Source organism: Mastigoproctus giganteus, chromosome 1 (assembly GCF_048544385.1).
Source record: "Mastigoproctus giganteus isolate SK-2022 chromosome 1, ASM4854438v1, whole genome shotgun sequence".
In the NCBI taxonomy this organism is placed as follows: domain Eukaryota; kingdom Metazoa; phylum Arthropoda; class Arachnida; order Uropygi; family Thelyphonidae; genus Mastigoproctus; species Mastigoproctus giganteus.
The window spans coordinates 26112729-26129734 of NC_143575.1; the positions used below are offsets into that span (position 1 = coordinate 26112729).

General features: G+C 37.1%; 1 protein-coding gene across 1 annotated transcript in view; it reads right to left on the minus strand.

Moving 5' to 3' along the window:
- Nucleotides 1-17006, minus strand: part of LOC150090656 (succinyl-CoA:acetate/propanoyl-CoA:succinate CoA transferase) — a 126046-nt gene that overhangs the window by 72881 nt on the left and 36159 nt on the right. The window contains exons 2-3 of the mRNA XM_090372041.1: nt 8728-8880; nt 7069-7308 (exon numbers count right to left, since the gene is read on the minus strand). Of these exons, the coding sequence (XP_090228167.1) occupies nt 7069-7308; nt 8728-8880 (393 nt within the window). The remainder of the gene's footprint in view (nt 1-7068; nt 7309-8727; nt 8881-17006) is intronic.

The following is a 17006-nucleotide window of genomic DNA, read 5'->3' on the forward strand; positions in this document are numbered from 1 at the left end:
TATTCTTGTAGGTAAATGAATAATCTGTGCTAGGTCATTAGTAATTGCAAAAGCCTCAGCATCTTGACTTGCTGGGTCGGTGTGACTAGAAAACGGAAGCCAGTTGGAGTTGTGAACATTAAAATCACCAAGTAAAATTACCTCGCTGTTAGGAAAGTTGGACTGGAGAAAGTCAAGTTGCAAAGAGAGGAAGTCAAAGAGCTCCAAGTGTTTAGTGGAGTTGGGAGAACGGTCGAGACAACAGATGAATCTGACACAATGAGGTAGAGAGATTTTAAGCCAGAGAAGATCAAAGAGAGGAGATTCCAAATTGGCAAGTCTCTGACAGAGAATATCAGTACTTGTGATATTCTCTGACAGAGAATATCACAAGTACCACCTTTGAGGCGAAAGGAATCATACAGCGAATAATTTGGGCATCTGAGATGAGCAGTAGTTGAATCAACCGATAACTGAGATTCTGTCAGAAAAAGTACATGGGGTTTGGCAGACTGCAAGTGGAAATGGACATCATTGAGATTAGAATTGAGACCACGTATATTTGTGAAATGAATTAGGAAGTGCTTGGGAGGTTTAGATCTTTTCGCAGATAAGCTTGCTCTATTAGTTTGACAATTCATGGTGTATTCAATAGTAAGAAAAAGTGGGTGGGACATGCTGTATGAAGTAATGAAATTTTGGGATATGGCGTACACGTGGTAAGAATACACCCAGATCCTTGACATAACGTGGCCTCGACAATGCTCCCCACATACACACTACTTGGACTCCCTCCAGTCACTATCTGGCAGAGCTGAGGTAGCAAGGTTATATACACTAGCTGATCCGGAAGCCTCCTAGCGAGTTACCAATAGGTTCGGTCCGGTGTACTAACTAGCGGCTGGCTGCGAACACCGTTTTAGAGCTGTACCCTCGAAATGTAAGGAATACTGGATCTCGCCACGAAGTTCATCATAACCTCAAAAGTCATCAATCATACTACATGATGGAAGAGATAGGGAAGGGTTGACCGGAACTTAGCTCTAGAGACTAAACATGGGTTCCACCACTTCAAGCCTCCAATAAGCAAAGTGGTGGTATTTCACCGGTTGATGAGAGTCACCTACTACCTAGTACTGCCTGGTAATATAGAGGGGCGGCATTCCTCCATGTGGTGTGGGCGCCACACCTCGACCCCTGCTTACGTTGGTTCACACCTGGGTGGTCACCCACCATGTACTTGTGCATGGAGGTTATACCCAGGATTACTAACAGTCCCACCATCGTGAAGGTGCAAGCAGAGGATTTGGCTGTCACAGACCTACCGGACTTCGCTGAAATTGGGTCCACTTGACTTGAGTGTCACCCGAATATTAGTTCCATCAGCGTTTTAGACTCCCAGGTAGCAAGTACAGCTTGTCTGGCATATCTGAGAGAATGTCTGTGACAACCTCGAGGACCAGATGTATGTTCAGAAAAGAACATTGAAAGCATTTAAAACAAATAATAAGTGTATTATTAAATATATCCAACAGAAATAACTTACAATTTGTGAATATATATATATATATATATATATATAATATATATATACTATCATTGAATTATATTAAATATTAACTTAAGTTAAATTATAATAAAATGAATAAATAAATAATTAAGCATTCATTAGAGGCAGCGACACGCAATTCCTCCATATGAAGCTGAAATACATCCAATATCGTTTGTTTATTTGGGTTATTTTTATGTTAATTTCCGCTCTACAGTTTTTGCCATACTACTGGCTTATGTTTTATTTTATTTAATTTAAAATATTGGATTTATATATATATATATATTATTTTTAATTTTTATTTATATATATTTATAATATACAGTAGACTCTTAATTTTCTGGGATAGATGGTAAAAAACAAATCCCGGATAATCGATTTCCCAGTTAATCCAAAAATACAGAAGTCCCAGACATACGTAAGAGATACGTTCCAGGACTTCTTACTTTGTCGATTTTTACATAACTCGAGAATGACTAGTAACACATATTGCTACTACGTTATTATTTAAAAATCTGAATTCAGCGCATTACTTGTTAATCTTTGACCATTTTCATACATTCTTATTAGTTTAATTTTCTGATCTAAATTGATCACTTTCCTTTTGTTGGTAGATGTACTAGAAGCACTGTCACTTATTCTCTTAGTCGGCACCATGATAACAGTCAAAATGAAAATTTCTGTAAAGAACTTCACAGGGGTAAGGGAAAACTCACTATTATCACCCCGTGTGGACTCACATTTTACTAAAGCACATTTCTGGAGGTCAATAAAACAATTGGCACTTTCCGTTTTGTTGGGTGTTTCTGTTAGTGCAATCTATTATAAACGGATAGTGAACTCGATCTTATTGCATTTGCGATAATACCTATAGCTGGAATTCTGTGGGTTTTTACATTATTATGGTGAAGTGTGTGTCCCCTTCACTGAAATCTTCAGTCATATAAAAAAACCATAAATAATTGTAAGAATCTTCTCTTCTTTCCTATTTTTTTGCTTGTTACTCCGATCTCACTTGTGCAATTTGTGCGTGCTGTGATTATCGTTATTGATTGCTTATTATTATTTTTTTTGTTGTTGTTGTTTTAAATCTCACAATCCTAAAAATTAAAAAAAAAAAAAAAAGAATTGAGTGAAAATAAATTTACATAAATCCGTAGTTGCATAAGTCGGGGACTTACTGTATCAAAAAATGTTCAGCAAACTATGTAAAAAACATGGCGATTGATACCTTACCATGTACTACTCGTGTGTCCAATACGATGCTTCCCTTTATTTTTTGCAATGTCGATTTTAAATCAAAAGGCTTCCCTTTATTTTTTACAAGGTCGTGTATAGTTTGGTCACCAACATAATGGTTCATTAGAGATTTAACGGATGCACCGTTTTCAAACTTTTGAATAATTTTAAGTCTTTGTTTAACTGAAAGTTCAACTCTTTTGCGTTTACCCATCATTTTCATGATTTCTAAACAAAAGAATATATATATATATATATATTTACTATAAAAAAAAAATTTCCACATCCCTGACATAAATAACGAAACAAAACCTGTCTTTTTGCGGTGCGACAGAATGCAACAATCAACGCAACGCACTAAAACAAACTAAACATTTGGTTTCTTTTTTTCTTTTTTTTTTGAGTGCGGGTGTGAAGACAGTGGGAGTTGCAAGATAATAGGCACATTAATCTCCCACTGACGACTTATAACGCCACTTCTCATCGCTTATTTATGACTTCAAAATATCTGTTTTTACCTATTCTAGTTATTACTTGAATTTTATGATTTCTGGTTGATTTTTTTTTTTTTTTTTAAATTTAGAGCCTTGAAGTGTCCCGGTTAATCCGATCCCGGTAAATCGAGAGTCTGCTGTATATAGTACTATAAATATATATATTATCTTATTATTATTATCTGTTTATTCCTCTGCTTTAGAACTTTATACTCATATATATAATATATATGAGTATAATAGTGATTGTAGTGTGCCACAAAATTTTAGCATCTTTAAAAGTGTGCTGCAACAACAAAAAGGTTGAGAAACACTATATTAGCATATTTGGTAGAACAGATTGAAAGGTCTATTGCAGTCATGGATGCTGTAAAAAAATGGATATAGGTAAGATCGCCAGTGTTCAACAGAGTAAGCTGATAAGCATCCAGCAGGGATTCTAAACCTTCATCTCCTGTCAAATTTTGGAGAACTCCACTGTGGATGATGAGCATTGAAATCTCCAAGTAAACAGAATGGAGATGATAGCTGATCTTTAGACTTTCTAGGTAATCTGAGGAGAATGCGAAATTAAGAGGAAGATATATAGAAGCTACTGTTAGAGTGATACAAGTTTCAATATATACTGCCACTACTTCTAAAGGAGTCTGAAGAGAAATATGTTTAGATGCAAAGTTGTCTCTAACAAGAATCACCACTCTGCCACAGGCTTGAGAGTCAATGCTCCTATTTTGTCTAAAGATGGTATAATTTTCAATGGTAAGATACCCTTGTGGATTTAAGTAAGTTTCTTGTAAGGATATGCCTTCTGGTTCATATCAATGGATAAGATCTTGTAAATCGTCCTTTGTACAGTAATACCCTGAAGTTACGCGATAGGTGGGTCCGACGAAAATCGCGTAAGTCGGGGTACAACTTTGCATATAAATACATATAAATTTTACTTAATTGGGACCAAGGACTAACAAAAACACTAGTTTAGAAGAAAAATATTAATAAAATTGCAGTTCTTTATACATATTAATACAAAATATGTATTAAAAAAACAAATGACTTACGTTAAAAAGTTATTTCGATGTCGATGGCTTCATAAAATCTAACAAATTCGTCTGACGACACAGCGCCTTCTTTTTTTCACGCAGAATTTCTTCGTAGCAAGCTAATAATTTTTTTATTCCTTGCTTTGTAGCTATAACGCGTTCTTCGTTGGAGTCTATGTTTTCTAAAATTTTTAAGCCCTTTACAATTGAGCCCTTTTCAATTTTCAAACTGTCAAGTTTGCAATTGTCATGTGCTTTTCGCCGTTGCTTCATTTAGGCCTGTAGCACGTGCAATATCACATGGTCTTTCATTTCGCTCAAAGCGTTTCACAATTTCATATTTTTTCTCTATCGACAGAGGCGGACTAGCCATAAGCCTTACCGGGGAAACCCCGGTGGGCCGGTGTGATTTTGGCCATAAACCATAGTATGAGGCCACTATAAATTTTCCCGGGTAAGAATTTTTGACCCAGTCCGCCTCTGTTTATCGATAATTGCTTTTCTTTTTCTCTCTGAATCTGCAGTGTCTTCACCAGGACGCTTCCTTTTCACACCTTTTAATTAAGTATTTTACTCATTTTTAGGGAATAAAGCACAATTACAAAACGAGGAGGCACGCTTGATACGCATAAACAAAGCTGCGCGCATGTAGCAACTGAATAAACAACACCATAAAGGCAGAGATACACTATTAACACCTCACATTTCTAGGTGTTACTACCATAAAACAATAAAAATCCAGTTGCGTTTCTGCTAGTGAAATCTGTTATAAACTAGTAGTAAACTCGATCTAATTGCACTTGCGATTATACCGATAGCTGGAATTGTGTTGGTTTTTATGTTATTATGGTGAAATGTGTTTCCCCTTACTAATATAAAAAACATAAAAGCAGCAAAGTTGAATTTTGTTCATCTTTCGCTCTCATTCTCCGCCGTCGCACCGTATATCGATAACATATGAAAAACGACCTTGAAGATAGTGGGCGGCAGCGTTGCCAAACGAAAAAATCAAGAACCGCGTAACTCCGAGTTCGCGTAAGTCGGGGTAGCGTAAGTCGGGGTATTACTGTATTCCAAAAGTCTACAATTCCACTGAAAGATTCTTTCATTATGTGGTTTTATGGGTTGTTTTTGATTCTGATTGCTTTTTGGTTGTAGACTGCTTGTATTGATCTACCTTTATTTTGACTTTCTTAGGAAAAATAGGGGTGTGTTATGCCCTTCTCATAGGTTGCATGGAGTTCTAAAAGTCCATCATCTGGAATGGTAATTGGGGTATTACTGACTTCTTCAGGTGTTTGTTGTGAAGGTCACTGTTTGGATGCAGACAGCAAGGAACATGCCCAATTAGCAATAGAGATATTTAGGGAACTGATATATCTAACCGAATATTTACTGATTCAAAATGTTGAGTCACCGTGGTATAACATCCACTTTGATGCTGTTTTGATTATTTGTCTTCTCACCTCTGAGTATGTGACTTTGTTCTCCACTTTAGATTTCTGAATTTTTTTTCCTTGCTTCCATAGCTCACGTTTTGGAGAATACCGGGTAGTCATGCTTACAGTTTGAGTAATGAGGAGTGTTAATGGTGCAACCGGATTGGTTGTGCTCCTTTGATTCAGAATCAGGACAAATTGCCTCACCATGACATGCAGTTTGGGGGTGCCCATATATTTAGCACTTGTAGCACCTGATGGGGTTAGTGATGTAAGGCCGGATGCGGCAGTGGAGATAACCTGCTTTCACAGATGTTGGTAAGTTAGGAAAGCTAAAAGTGAGAATTATGTTCTTTGTTGGAACAAGACTACAGTCTTTTCGAGTCATGATTCTCCTTGCTTGGATGACTGTGTAATTCTTGGACGGTTTCCTTCTTTCATACAGTTAATAAATTCCATTCTGTTATTACTCCCTTTGGGGAATTTGGAGTGGCATGGAGAGTAACTTTTACTGGAGGTCCATCAAAGGGTGTCAGCTTTAACAGCTTTGCAGAATGTTGGGACTGAGCAGTCTCTACGAGAACATTGCCAGACTGAAGTTGCCTTACTGATTTCTATGAGCCTGCAGACTCATTACATTTCTGCATAAGGAAGGAAGATAGTTTACTCAGAGGTTGGTCTGACAGAAAGCGTAAAATGAGGAATGATGGTATCTTCTTTTGAGGGTTTGTTTTCAACCTCTTGGATTAAAAAAAAAAAGTCATTTCCGGTGTCACTTGTCTTAGGTCTTGAGCTCAATGGCTCTAAAGGCGGAAAAGTATTTATATCCATCTTTGTTCCTTTCAACCCTCCTTTCATTTGGGTGAGTAGATTTCTTCTCCCAAGTTACCGGCCCTGCCATTAGGGGGGGGGAGCAGGAGCCGTACCGCCCGAGTGATCAAGTGGTATAAGGGTTAGTGCATTAGTCTAAAGGAAAAAAGAAGAAAGGTGGTTTTCCTTTCCAAAACTTAGTTTGTAAGAATAAGTTTACAGTTAATTTCCTGCAAATAATGCAGTGTGAAATGCATCATTTCTTATCAGTATAGTTTACAATGTCAGTCTTGAAAGTAATTTACCATTTTCATCCAATTAAGTACCTTAATTATTATTTTATTTGTTGAAGGCTTATATCCAAGTTATTTGTTAATTATACTACAGCAGTGCAAATTATTTCATGCTTTTAACTTTTATTTAATACAAAAAGTCTTTAATATTAATCTTTTAACAGTAAAGTGAAATTTCATATGTCCATTTTAATTAATGATGAGTGTCCAATAGTTTCTTACCTATTATGTGTTTTGAATGTTGCGCAGCTGCACGAGCACAGTCAACACTGGTTCCCAAACTACAAAAGCCATGTTCATCTGGTGGTGTTACCTGAACTAAAGCAACATCAAGTGGCACCAATTTCCGATGAAAGAGAAGGGGGATTTCACTAAGGAATATGGGTACAAAATCTGCTCGGCCAGCATTAATAGGTTCACGACAATTGGCTCCAACAAAGAATGAGTTGCTACGGAAAATACCTGCATAATAATTTTTAAATATAAATACATTAATTCTAAATTGATGGAAAATTCACACATGAACATTAATTTTGATATATATACACAAATGTACAGTACAATAGAAAAAAAAAAACGTTCTACAGCTAATTTTTTTGATGTAATTTTTCAGAAAATCATTTAACATATCAAATGCAACTTCCTGACTTTTGATATACATTTTATAATGTCTCTATACTATTTCTAACAGCAGTCAGCATTTCATGATACATTGTGCATATGTATTAGTTTTAGTCATATGGTGCAAGGAAGCCGACCGGGCTAGCCGAGTGGGTAAAGTACCTGCCCGGCAACCCAAAGGTCGCGGGTTCGATTCCCGCCTCGGGCTTGGATAAAGTACTGCAAAAACCTTGGGAGGTGCAATATGGCCACAGAAGCCGATGCGCCAACAACTACCAAATCAAAAAAAAAAAAAAAAAAAATGGTGCAAGGAAGCCCTGGGCTTTTGCAGCACTTGGAAAAAAAAAAAAAAAAAAAGAAATAAAAATAACAATAATCCACTCTTTTCATGAAGTATCTATCCAGCTGAGCTTTGAGCTTCCCCAAGCTACCAGCTCAAATCAATCATGGAGGTAACTTATTCCAATAATTAACACCTCACTGGCTAACAGAAAACTTCCTGCAATCTCCTCCCCCAACACAAATAATTTGAATTTATGTCCCTTAATTACAGTTAAAACGCCTTATTGAAATTGTTGAAAAGAAACAAATAGATGCAATGAAACCGTCAAACCTTAATACAGTTTTTTTTTAAATATGAAAGACTTGAAAGTAACAACTAAAATGTGCAAAAGTTTGTCCGCCGGTGTCTATTTAGTAATTGAAAGAACACAAAGTGTATTATGTTTTGCTTTTTCTCTCGAATTTTTGACACTGTTAATTTCAAAACACGAACATAACAGTCAATACAACCACATGGAAAAGCAGTTTTTGTGACAAAAGGTTTACTGTGTTTATATACATTTAACAAGATGAATAGGACAGGTGCCACCTTTCTTGTACAAGACTAACCATTAACTGATCCAATAAAAAAAAATTAAAAAAAACTCACAATCATTCATTTAGTATTTATAAAGCTGCATTTGTTTGCAACTTACTGACTTTCCCTATATTACAAAAATAACATATACAACATCATTTATATTGCCACAGAATAGAAGAGAAAATCTGATTTTGGCTAAGTTAAAGACTGGAGTACCTTTCTCTTCCTTTGAATGCACCTCCAATACAAGTCTGTCTCGCCAGAATTGTGAAAACTTGTGTGTATCTATTAGCTCCAAGCAACACAATGAAAACTCCACAGAAAAGAACATCCACTGCCACAAATCAAAAAAGCACATTGTACATGTATCATCAGACGGCACATTAATAAAAATTTACCTTGGCATTCAGGCTTGTTGTATTCAGCAGCACCTTCAGTATGAATATGGCATACAGTGACATCTTTTAATCCAGCTTTTTTTCCATGTTCAACCATTGCTGGTACAAGCACTCTAGGAGTGGCAGCTGCTCCATGAACATATACAGTATCACCTACAGAAGAAATACAAAAATATATTAATATTTTAGACTTTCACATAACTTCTTTAACCTTTTTATTTATGTCAAAGAAAAATGAAAATTCTAGAAAAGTAAAGTTAAAATTCAATTTAAAACAAAGTTCATACGCTACACTAATTGTCATTGTTGTTATTATTTGGTTTTTAGGAGCATTAGCAACTAAGGCCATATTGCTCCGGGGATATGCGGTGGTCATTCCATGACCTTTCCGCATCCTCTGTATTTGGTGGTCACGGGCTCGAACTCCGGTCTAATCAAGACGCATGTGCTACGCACTGCTGCTCCTGCATCATCCTGAATGATGATTAGTGTAGGGCATCTCCGTAGCCACCCGGCTACGGAGGCACCCTACACTAATCATCATTCCCTTTAAATTCTCAGTTTTATTAATTTATATATAAGCGGATTAATGTCAGAATATTGATAAGCTGAATTTAAAAAGAAGAAAGTTTCAAACATTTTAAATGTATGTATGACTTTTGAAATATCTTTTATATAATTAATGAGCTTTATCTGTGCATCCATAACACTGTAAGAGAGAGTACAACGATCAACTTAGAAAAAATTTGTTTCAAATGCTACAACTATATTCAACAACATATTCCTATCTTCTGTATTTTTATATGGAAACTTTAAACTTTCTCCATTAACTTTCTGAAGTACACTGAAAGGCCAGAATTCATAGGATATCTGGTTCCTGGGCAATGTGTCACTGTCACCCCTCTCGCAAGTGAACGAGCCCACCGCTTGGCACGTATACAGGTACACTGCATTCATGTAGACAGTAATTTGATGTTGGTATAGATAAACATCATGAGTTAACAGACTTTGAAAGAGGGATGATAGTGAGTGCCCGATGCATGGGTTACTTTATTGCGGAGGTAGTACAGAAATTGCACTATCCCCTTTGGCAGTATCAATAATACGTCATTTCTGGAATAACATCTCATCATGGACAGTGCTGTGGGTGGAGAAAGGTGGTAGATGAATGTGGCCGTCGACATCTGTCTCGCATTGTTTTGGCCAACTGGAGAGCAACAGTGGCACAAATTGCCGCCGACTTCAACAAGGGAGGTGCCAGGAACATCTCCACCAAGACCATCAGGCGATCATTAGCCGCAATAGGTTATAGGAGCCACCGACCCACCAGAGTCCCATTGCTAACACCACGACACAGGACTCTACGCCTCGACTGGATGAAAGAACATTGGCACTGGACCTTGGATAATTGGAGACAGATCTCCTGGTCTGATGAGTCCCATTTCCAGTTATTTCAAGTGGACGGGAGGGTGCGCATCTGGCAGAAACTGCACGAAGCTATGCACCTGTCATGTAAACAAGGAACTATTCAGGCAGGTGGATGGTCGGTAATGGTCTGGGGCATGTTCAACCTGCACACTTTGGTACCTCTGGTATGTCTAGACCAGTTCCAGGAGGTCCACAAAATGGTGGTCGACCATATATATACATTTGTATCTACACACACATGCATATGTTATATATAGGGGTCCATGAACTTTTTGATATTTGAAGGGCTCCACAAACTTTTTTGATTTTTGAAAGGGTCCATAGATCTCAGTAGTTTGGGAACCACTGGTCTACATGCAGATGCATCTCTGAATGTCCAGGTTATATGCCCACCCTTGCAGACCATCTTCATCTCTTCATGGTCATCTTGCACCCACAGGGCAATGGACTCTACCAGCAGGCCAATGTGCCTCCTCACAGAACTATGGTGACTAGAACATGGTCCGAAAAGCATTCTGCAGATTTTACCACCATGGAATGGCCTCCCTGTTCACAAGACATGAACCCTGTGGAAAGGTCTGTTTGAGCTTTGGATCCTTCACCCAGGAATGCGATGGAATTATGGACAGTGGTGCAGCAAGAATGGATGGAAATACCTGTGGAACGCTTTTGTGAACTAGTGGACTCAATGCCTTGCCATGTGACTGTCTTTATCCGGGCCAAAGGTAGGTATCCCATGATTTCTGTACACTCAATGTATTTATAGAATATTCTACTGGGTATAAATAGAAGAAATTTCTGCAATTGAGGTCAGTGGATTTTGAAACTGAGCACAGAAAGTAAAGTAAAAAGAAGATATACTGGGACACAATATGAAACTGCTAGCAAAATAAATCTTTACAGTATTTTCCAATATTTCTAAATCTTTAAAAATACTGTAAGATGATAGTAGCAAGTGATGACAGTATGGACCTGCACATACTCATGTTTAATTCTTTCATCAATTTTACTTAAGGAAAGAAATACGGAATGAAAGATGTGAACTGATCAGAATTCCATGTGCCATATGATGAAAAAAATAATTATTTCAGTACCAATATTCAAGGAGGATTTGGTATTTTAAAAGAACAAGTGAAAGGAAATTGTAATTTTTTATATATAGAAAGTCTAATCTAATAATAAAAATACCAAGAGCTATTTTTAATATTATATTAGTTTAAAAAAAAAAAAAAAGAAAAAAAAAAAAGGTAACTGCAGCCATTATCAATCCACTGCAGGATGGAATTATCCTCAACAATTCATGTTGGGGGAAATGGACCATAATCTGCCATGCTGGTCCAGTACAGGTTGGCTGATCGACCGTATTTAGCTGTCAGGGGCTTGAAAAGCACCTGACAGCTAAATACGGTCGATCTACTCAAAGAGTGTGTGCTACTCGGTCTACTCAAAGAGTGTGTGCTACTCGGTCTACTCAAAGAGTGTGTGCTACTGCACTCCTGCTCCTGACCACTCAGCTACGGAGACCTTTATTATATTAGTAAGAGACAGTATTTTGAAGTCATCAGGTTATAATCAAGGTCAGAAAGTTTACTGCAAAGAAACTTATAAAAATCTGCTATCAACTTAACAAAAAAGGGGTTTAATAAACTGGATAACCAGCTGACATTTCCTGTGAATAAGAAAAAAGTGGCTGAAAGCAAATTTGTTGTTGTTAATCTATCCTTAGTGCAAATTGGAATGGTGCAGTATGGCCAAAGATGCTAACATTCCATAAAAGAAAAGCAAAGAAATGGATTAGAATGTCACTGCAGAAAGAGAAGTACACAGAGAAAAATTTTGAATTTCTTATCTCTCTTGCTGTTTCTCTGATTACAGAGGAACAACGAGAGATAAGAAATTTAGGCATAGGGAATACAGTAGTTTGTTCCTCTAATATGTTGAAGGTGTTAATAAAATCGGACCACAAAAGTCTTAAATCCTGGACTTATATTTAAGTCCTTGCATAGCTCAGATGCATTTTGAAATCCATCTGAGCAATATTCAAAAAAAAAATAATAATAAATAAATAAATACAAGGTTGTTAAAATTAAAATATCCCTATGTAGAGGGCTCTGGAGTGAGTTCTAAGGCTCATACTGAAGATAAATTTGGATAACAGGTACAATAAAGAATGCACTCACCATTTATTGGAAAAAAAAATTAGTTACAAAATTTGTCACTGTATGGCACGTAACTATCTTAGTTACGATTATGCAAATAACTTACATTATGTGCATAATCGTAAGTTATTGCAATAGCGCCACTACTCAGCTCTACTGTACTGTATAAAAGCAAAGCAGTCTCTTCAAAATCATACAGTAGATGTTTGCCTGCACTACAGCAGCAATGCCAACAATGTTGAAGGAAAAGGTGCTATTAGTGAAGCTGTACTATCAGAACAGCAACAATGCAGCTGTGGCTATCAGAGAATTCTGGCGTCAGAAGCGCATACAGTGTGGACCTATGACTGTTTCTGCTGTCTGCAAAATGATTGCAAAATTTGAAGTGACAAGACATCTTGTTGTTCAACCAGGTAGAGGTCAAAAATGAGTGGACTCCTCTCGTGCTGAAGATGTTGCTATGGCTGTCGTGGATTTATCAAGTCAATCTCCATGTGGTAGTGCACGTGTGCCAGCTGTTTCTCGTGAAGTGGACATGCCGTATTATTCCACTGTAAGGCTAGTAATGCATCAGGTGTTGCGGTACCATCCTTACAAGATGCACATGCTACAGTAGCTAAAGCATGGTGATGCAGATATTCATTTCACATATGCACTTCAGTTTCTGGCACAAATAACAGTGGATATTACTTGGCCATGAAACATCCTTTGGCGTGATGAAGCCCACTTCTGCTTAAATGGACAAGTGAATACGCACTACTGTCACATTTGGGCAACAGAAAACCCCCGAGTTATCCAAGAGGTCCCATTGCATTCTCCAAAAGTGACAGTGTGGTGCAGATTTACGGCCACATTCACGATTGGGCCATATTTTTTTGAACAGGTAACACTAGCTGGACCCCGCACCTGTTCCATCACTGGACAGCAATATTATGAAATGTTGACAAATTCCGCAATACCAGAGCTACAACAACGTGGGTGCCTCAGGATACCATATTCATGCAAGATGGTGCGCCACCCGACATCTACCATTGTGTCCAAAGATTGCTAAGGCAACACTTTACAGACGAATGGGTCATCAGCCGTTGTTTCCAGAGATCTTGGCCACCCTGATCACCAGACCTCACCCCATGCGACTTCTGGTTGTAGGGTTTTTTTAAGAACCAGGTGTATCGAGAAGGATGTCAAACTCTGGCAGATCTGAAGGATAGTATTAGACATCATGTGCTGACTATTCCAGTTGACATGTTACGTTCTGCTGTAGAAAATGCTGTTCTTCGAATGGAAACTGTTGTTGACCAAAATGGAGAACACATTGAACAATTGTAGTGCTATTCAAGTGATTTGTATTGCCACAGTGCCATATAGTGACAAATTTTGTAACTAATTTTTTTCCCCAATAAATGGCGAAAACATTCTTTATTGTACATGTTGTCCAAATTTCTCTTCAGTACAAGCTTAGAACTCACTCCAGAGCCCTCTACATAGGGATACTTTAATTTTAACAACCCTGTATATAAATAATAATAAAAAATAAGCCTATAAATGCATTAAATCCACAAATACATATCTAACATGAGATTTTATTATATTCACCTTATAATTATACCTTGTAATTATGCACAAAAAAAAATTGAAAAATATTTAGGTGTTATTTTACTGATATAAAATGATTTTAGGAACTGTGGTGGTATTCAGAACCTTACCAAGGTCTTGATTGTCAAAGATATATTTTTTAAAAACTCCCACCTAACATCTAGCAATTTATTTATCTGTAAACTATCTGTATTTCTTAGTTGTTTCTGCACTAACTTATTTCTTGGTTATCTATATTTCTGATGTATGAAAATATAATCTGTATACTGAATAAAAATATGAAGGTTATTCAATTAAAACACATTCAAAAGATGACAGTTCTCAGCAGGGTGGGGAAATGGGTGTGTGTATTCTTAAACCAACATGTCAATGTTCCAGTTCATAAGAAAACCTGCTTTGGTTTTGCTGGCTCTTTTTTATCGCTGTGTAATTCTTTTTTGTATACATTTCAAACAGACAGCACATTCAAAATGGATCAGCTTGCAGAGATAATTTTTTAACTGTAAAAAATTTGAGAACTACAAGAAATCCATTCTGAACTAAAGTAAGTTTCCAGTATACAGTGGAAGCATCCTAAGTCTCCAAGAGTAAAAAAAAAAAAAAAAAAAAAAACACACCTGTGCTGAGCACCTAAAATGGATTTATGATAACTAAAGAAACGTACACTTGCGATTGCAACGTATCTAAATGTCTCTGGAAAACAGCATTGATCAAGATACCTGATACTTGCAATTGAGGTATCCGATTCTTGCTCGATACTCTCAAAAACGCTCTGCACTTGACTTCAGCATTTTTGAACGCAAATTTTATTTTCAAAAATTATTGATGTGAAAACATCTATAGAAGCACCTAACAATGGAATGTAACAAAAATGCGAGACAAAAAAAAAAAAAAAAAAATTGTTGACAAATACTGTATTTGTATTGTTGCAGTCATATGACAAATACTTTTATTGTTGCAATTATACATCCCACAGTAGTATTTGTCGTTATGTAGGTTTCAGACACAAGCCCTACAGTAGTAACTGCAGGATTGTGATGTCATACTATTCAATAAATGGCTACAATCATATGGGTAATTAGGCTATTGGCTTCAATTTTGCTAACCTCTTCCAAGCCAAGGATGTTTTCACATAAAATAAAACATCTTTCCTCCATACAAGGTACACACGTGGGTTTTTTTTGTTTGTTTTATTGTATTTTTCTAATGCAGTTCACAAAAATATTCAAATGAATGGCATCTGAATTTTGTAAATCGGTTAACTAGAACTTCAGATATCATACCGGTCATGAAAAATGCATCGTGCACTGTAATCACACTACTATTGAGTGCTCGTCACAGACAAGTGGTGGGAGTGTGGGAAGTACCTCTGGCAGAAGCCATAATCACTTCCGTGATGCATTTTTTCCTGACCAATCAGATTTACTCCATTGAAATTTTTGTAGGTGCCCCAAAGGATGTTTTACATCAAAAATGTTGATCCCAAATTTCTGGAGGACAAGTTATATATTTTTTGCAGTTAAAAAATGTTTTAACTATACATAATTAGGTAAATAAATAGCATTTATTGTTTATTACACTTCTATTATATAGTCTATTTTTCTTAATTATTAATTAAAACAAAATATGGAATTAACAAATGCAGAATGAAAAAGTCCTACCTACTGCATTTGTAGGAGAAAACTTATTTTCTGGATATATCAACTGTAATTAGCATTAGCAAAGGCACATGATGCAAGAAATCAGGCTTATATAGCATCAGCCAAAAAAAAAACACCCTTATTTCAACCATCCACTCACTCCAAATGTTTGTCAAGTTCTGCCTTGAATCTATTTAAGCTATCAACTTCTACAATGACAGAACGACAGATAGAAGTTTGTTCCAACAATCAACCACCCGCTGGCTAAAGGTAAACTTCTACACATCTATCCTACAACCGTCTTTCCTCAATTTGAATTTATGTTCTCTCAGGAGATTATTCTGAGCAAGAGGAAGAATCCCATCCACATTGAGCATGCTCAAACCATTCAAGGTTTTATACACCTCAATCAGATCACCTCGCAGGTGCCTAGTCTCCAGACACTGTAATTTGCAATACTTAAGCCTTTCTTCGTAAGAGCAACCCTTTGTTCCATTCACTAATCTTGTTGCCCTTCTCCATCCAACAGCTCTACATCCTTCTTAAAATGAGGCCTCCAGACCTGCATACAGTACTCAAGGTGTGGTCTGACCATTGCTTATACAAGGGGATAATCACCTCCTTATCCCTGCCAGAAAAATTCCTATATATCATTGACAAGATACCATGAGTTACTCTTGCAGACCATCTGCACTGCTCACAAAACTTCATGTCTGCCTGTAAAATTATCCCCAGGTCCTTTTCATTCTCTACCACTGTCAGTGTGGTACCACAGAGTTGATACGTTACTCTGGGATTACTGCTTCCCATATGTAGTACTTTACATTTGTCAATGTTAAACTTCATTTGTCACCTCTCAGCCCATCTGCTCAACTTTTCTAGATCCTGTTGCAGCAGTGAACTGTCATTAGTGTCATTAACAACCCTGCCAACCTTTGTATCATCTGCAAACTTGGACATTAAGCCTGACATACCATCATCAATATCATTTATAAATACAGAAAAAAACAATGGACCCAACACTGAACCCTGAGGGACTCCACTAATAACAGTAGTCCACGAAGAGCAGTTTCCATTGATTAACACTCTCTGTCTTCTCCCACTCAATCATCCCTTTATCCATAGCAGCAATTTGCCTCCAATGCCACACTGCTCCAATTTGTGCAGCAGTCTTCCTGTTGGTAACATCATCAGTTGGTTCCACTGTATAGAATTTAAATACTGTCTCAGACCAACATAGTCACCTTTACGAAAGCAAAAACCCTTCCCTTTACCCTTGATGCTAGTTACCTCTTTGAGTAAATCCCACTTCAGCACACTGTGATCACTGCCACCTAGTGGTTCCTTTATCTGCAGGTCCTTGATGCATGAAGAATCACTACTGATAATCAGATCAAGAGTATTATTCCCTCTAGTTGCGTCCCAAACATGCTGCTGTAGAAAACAATCATCCAAT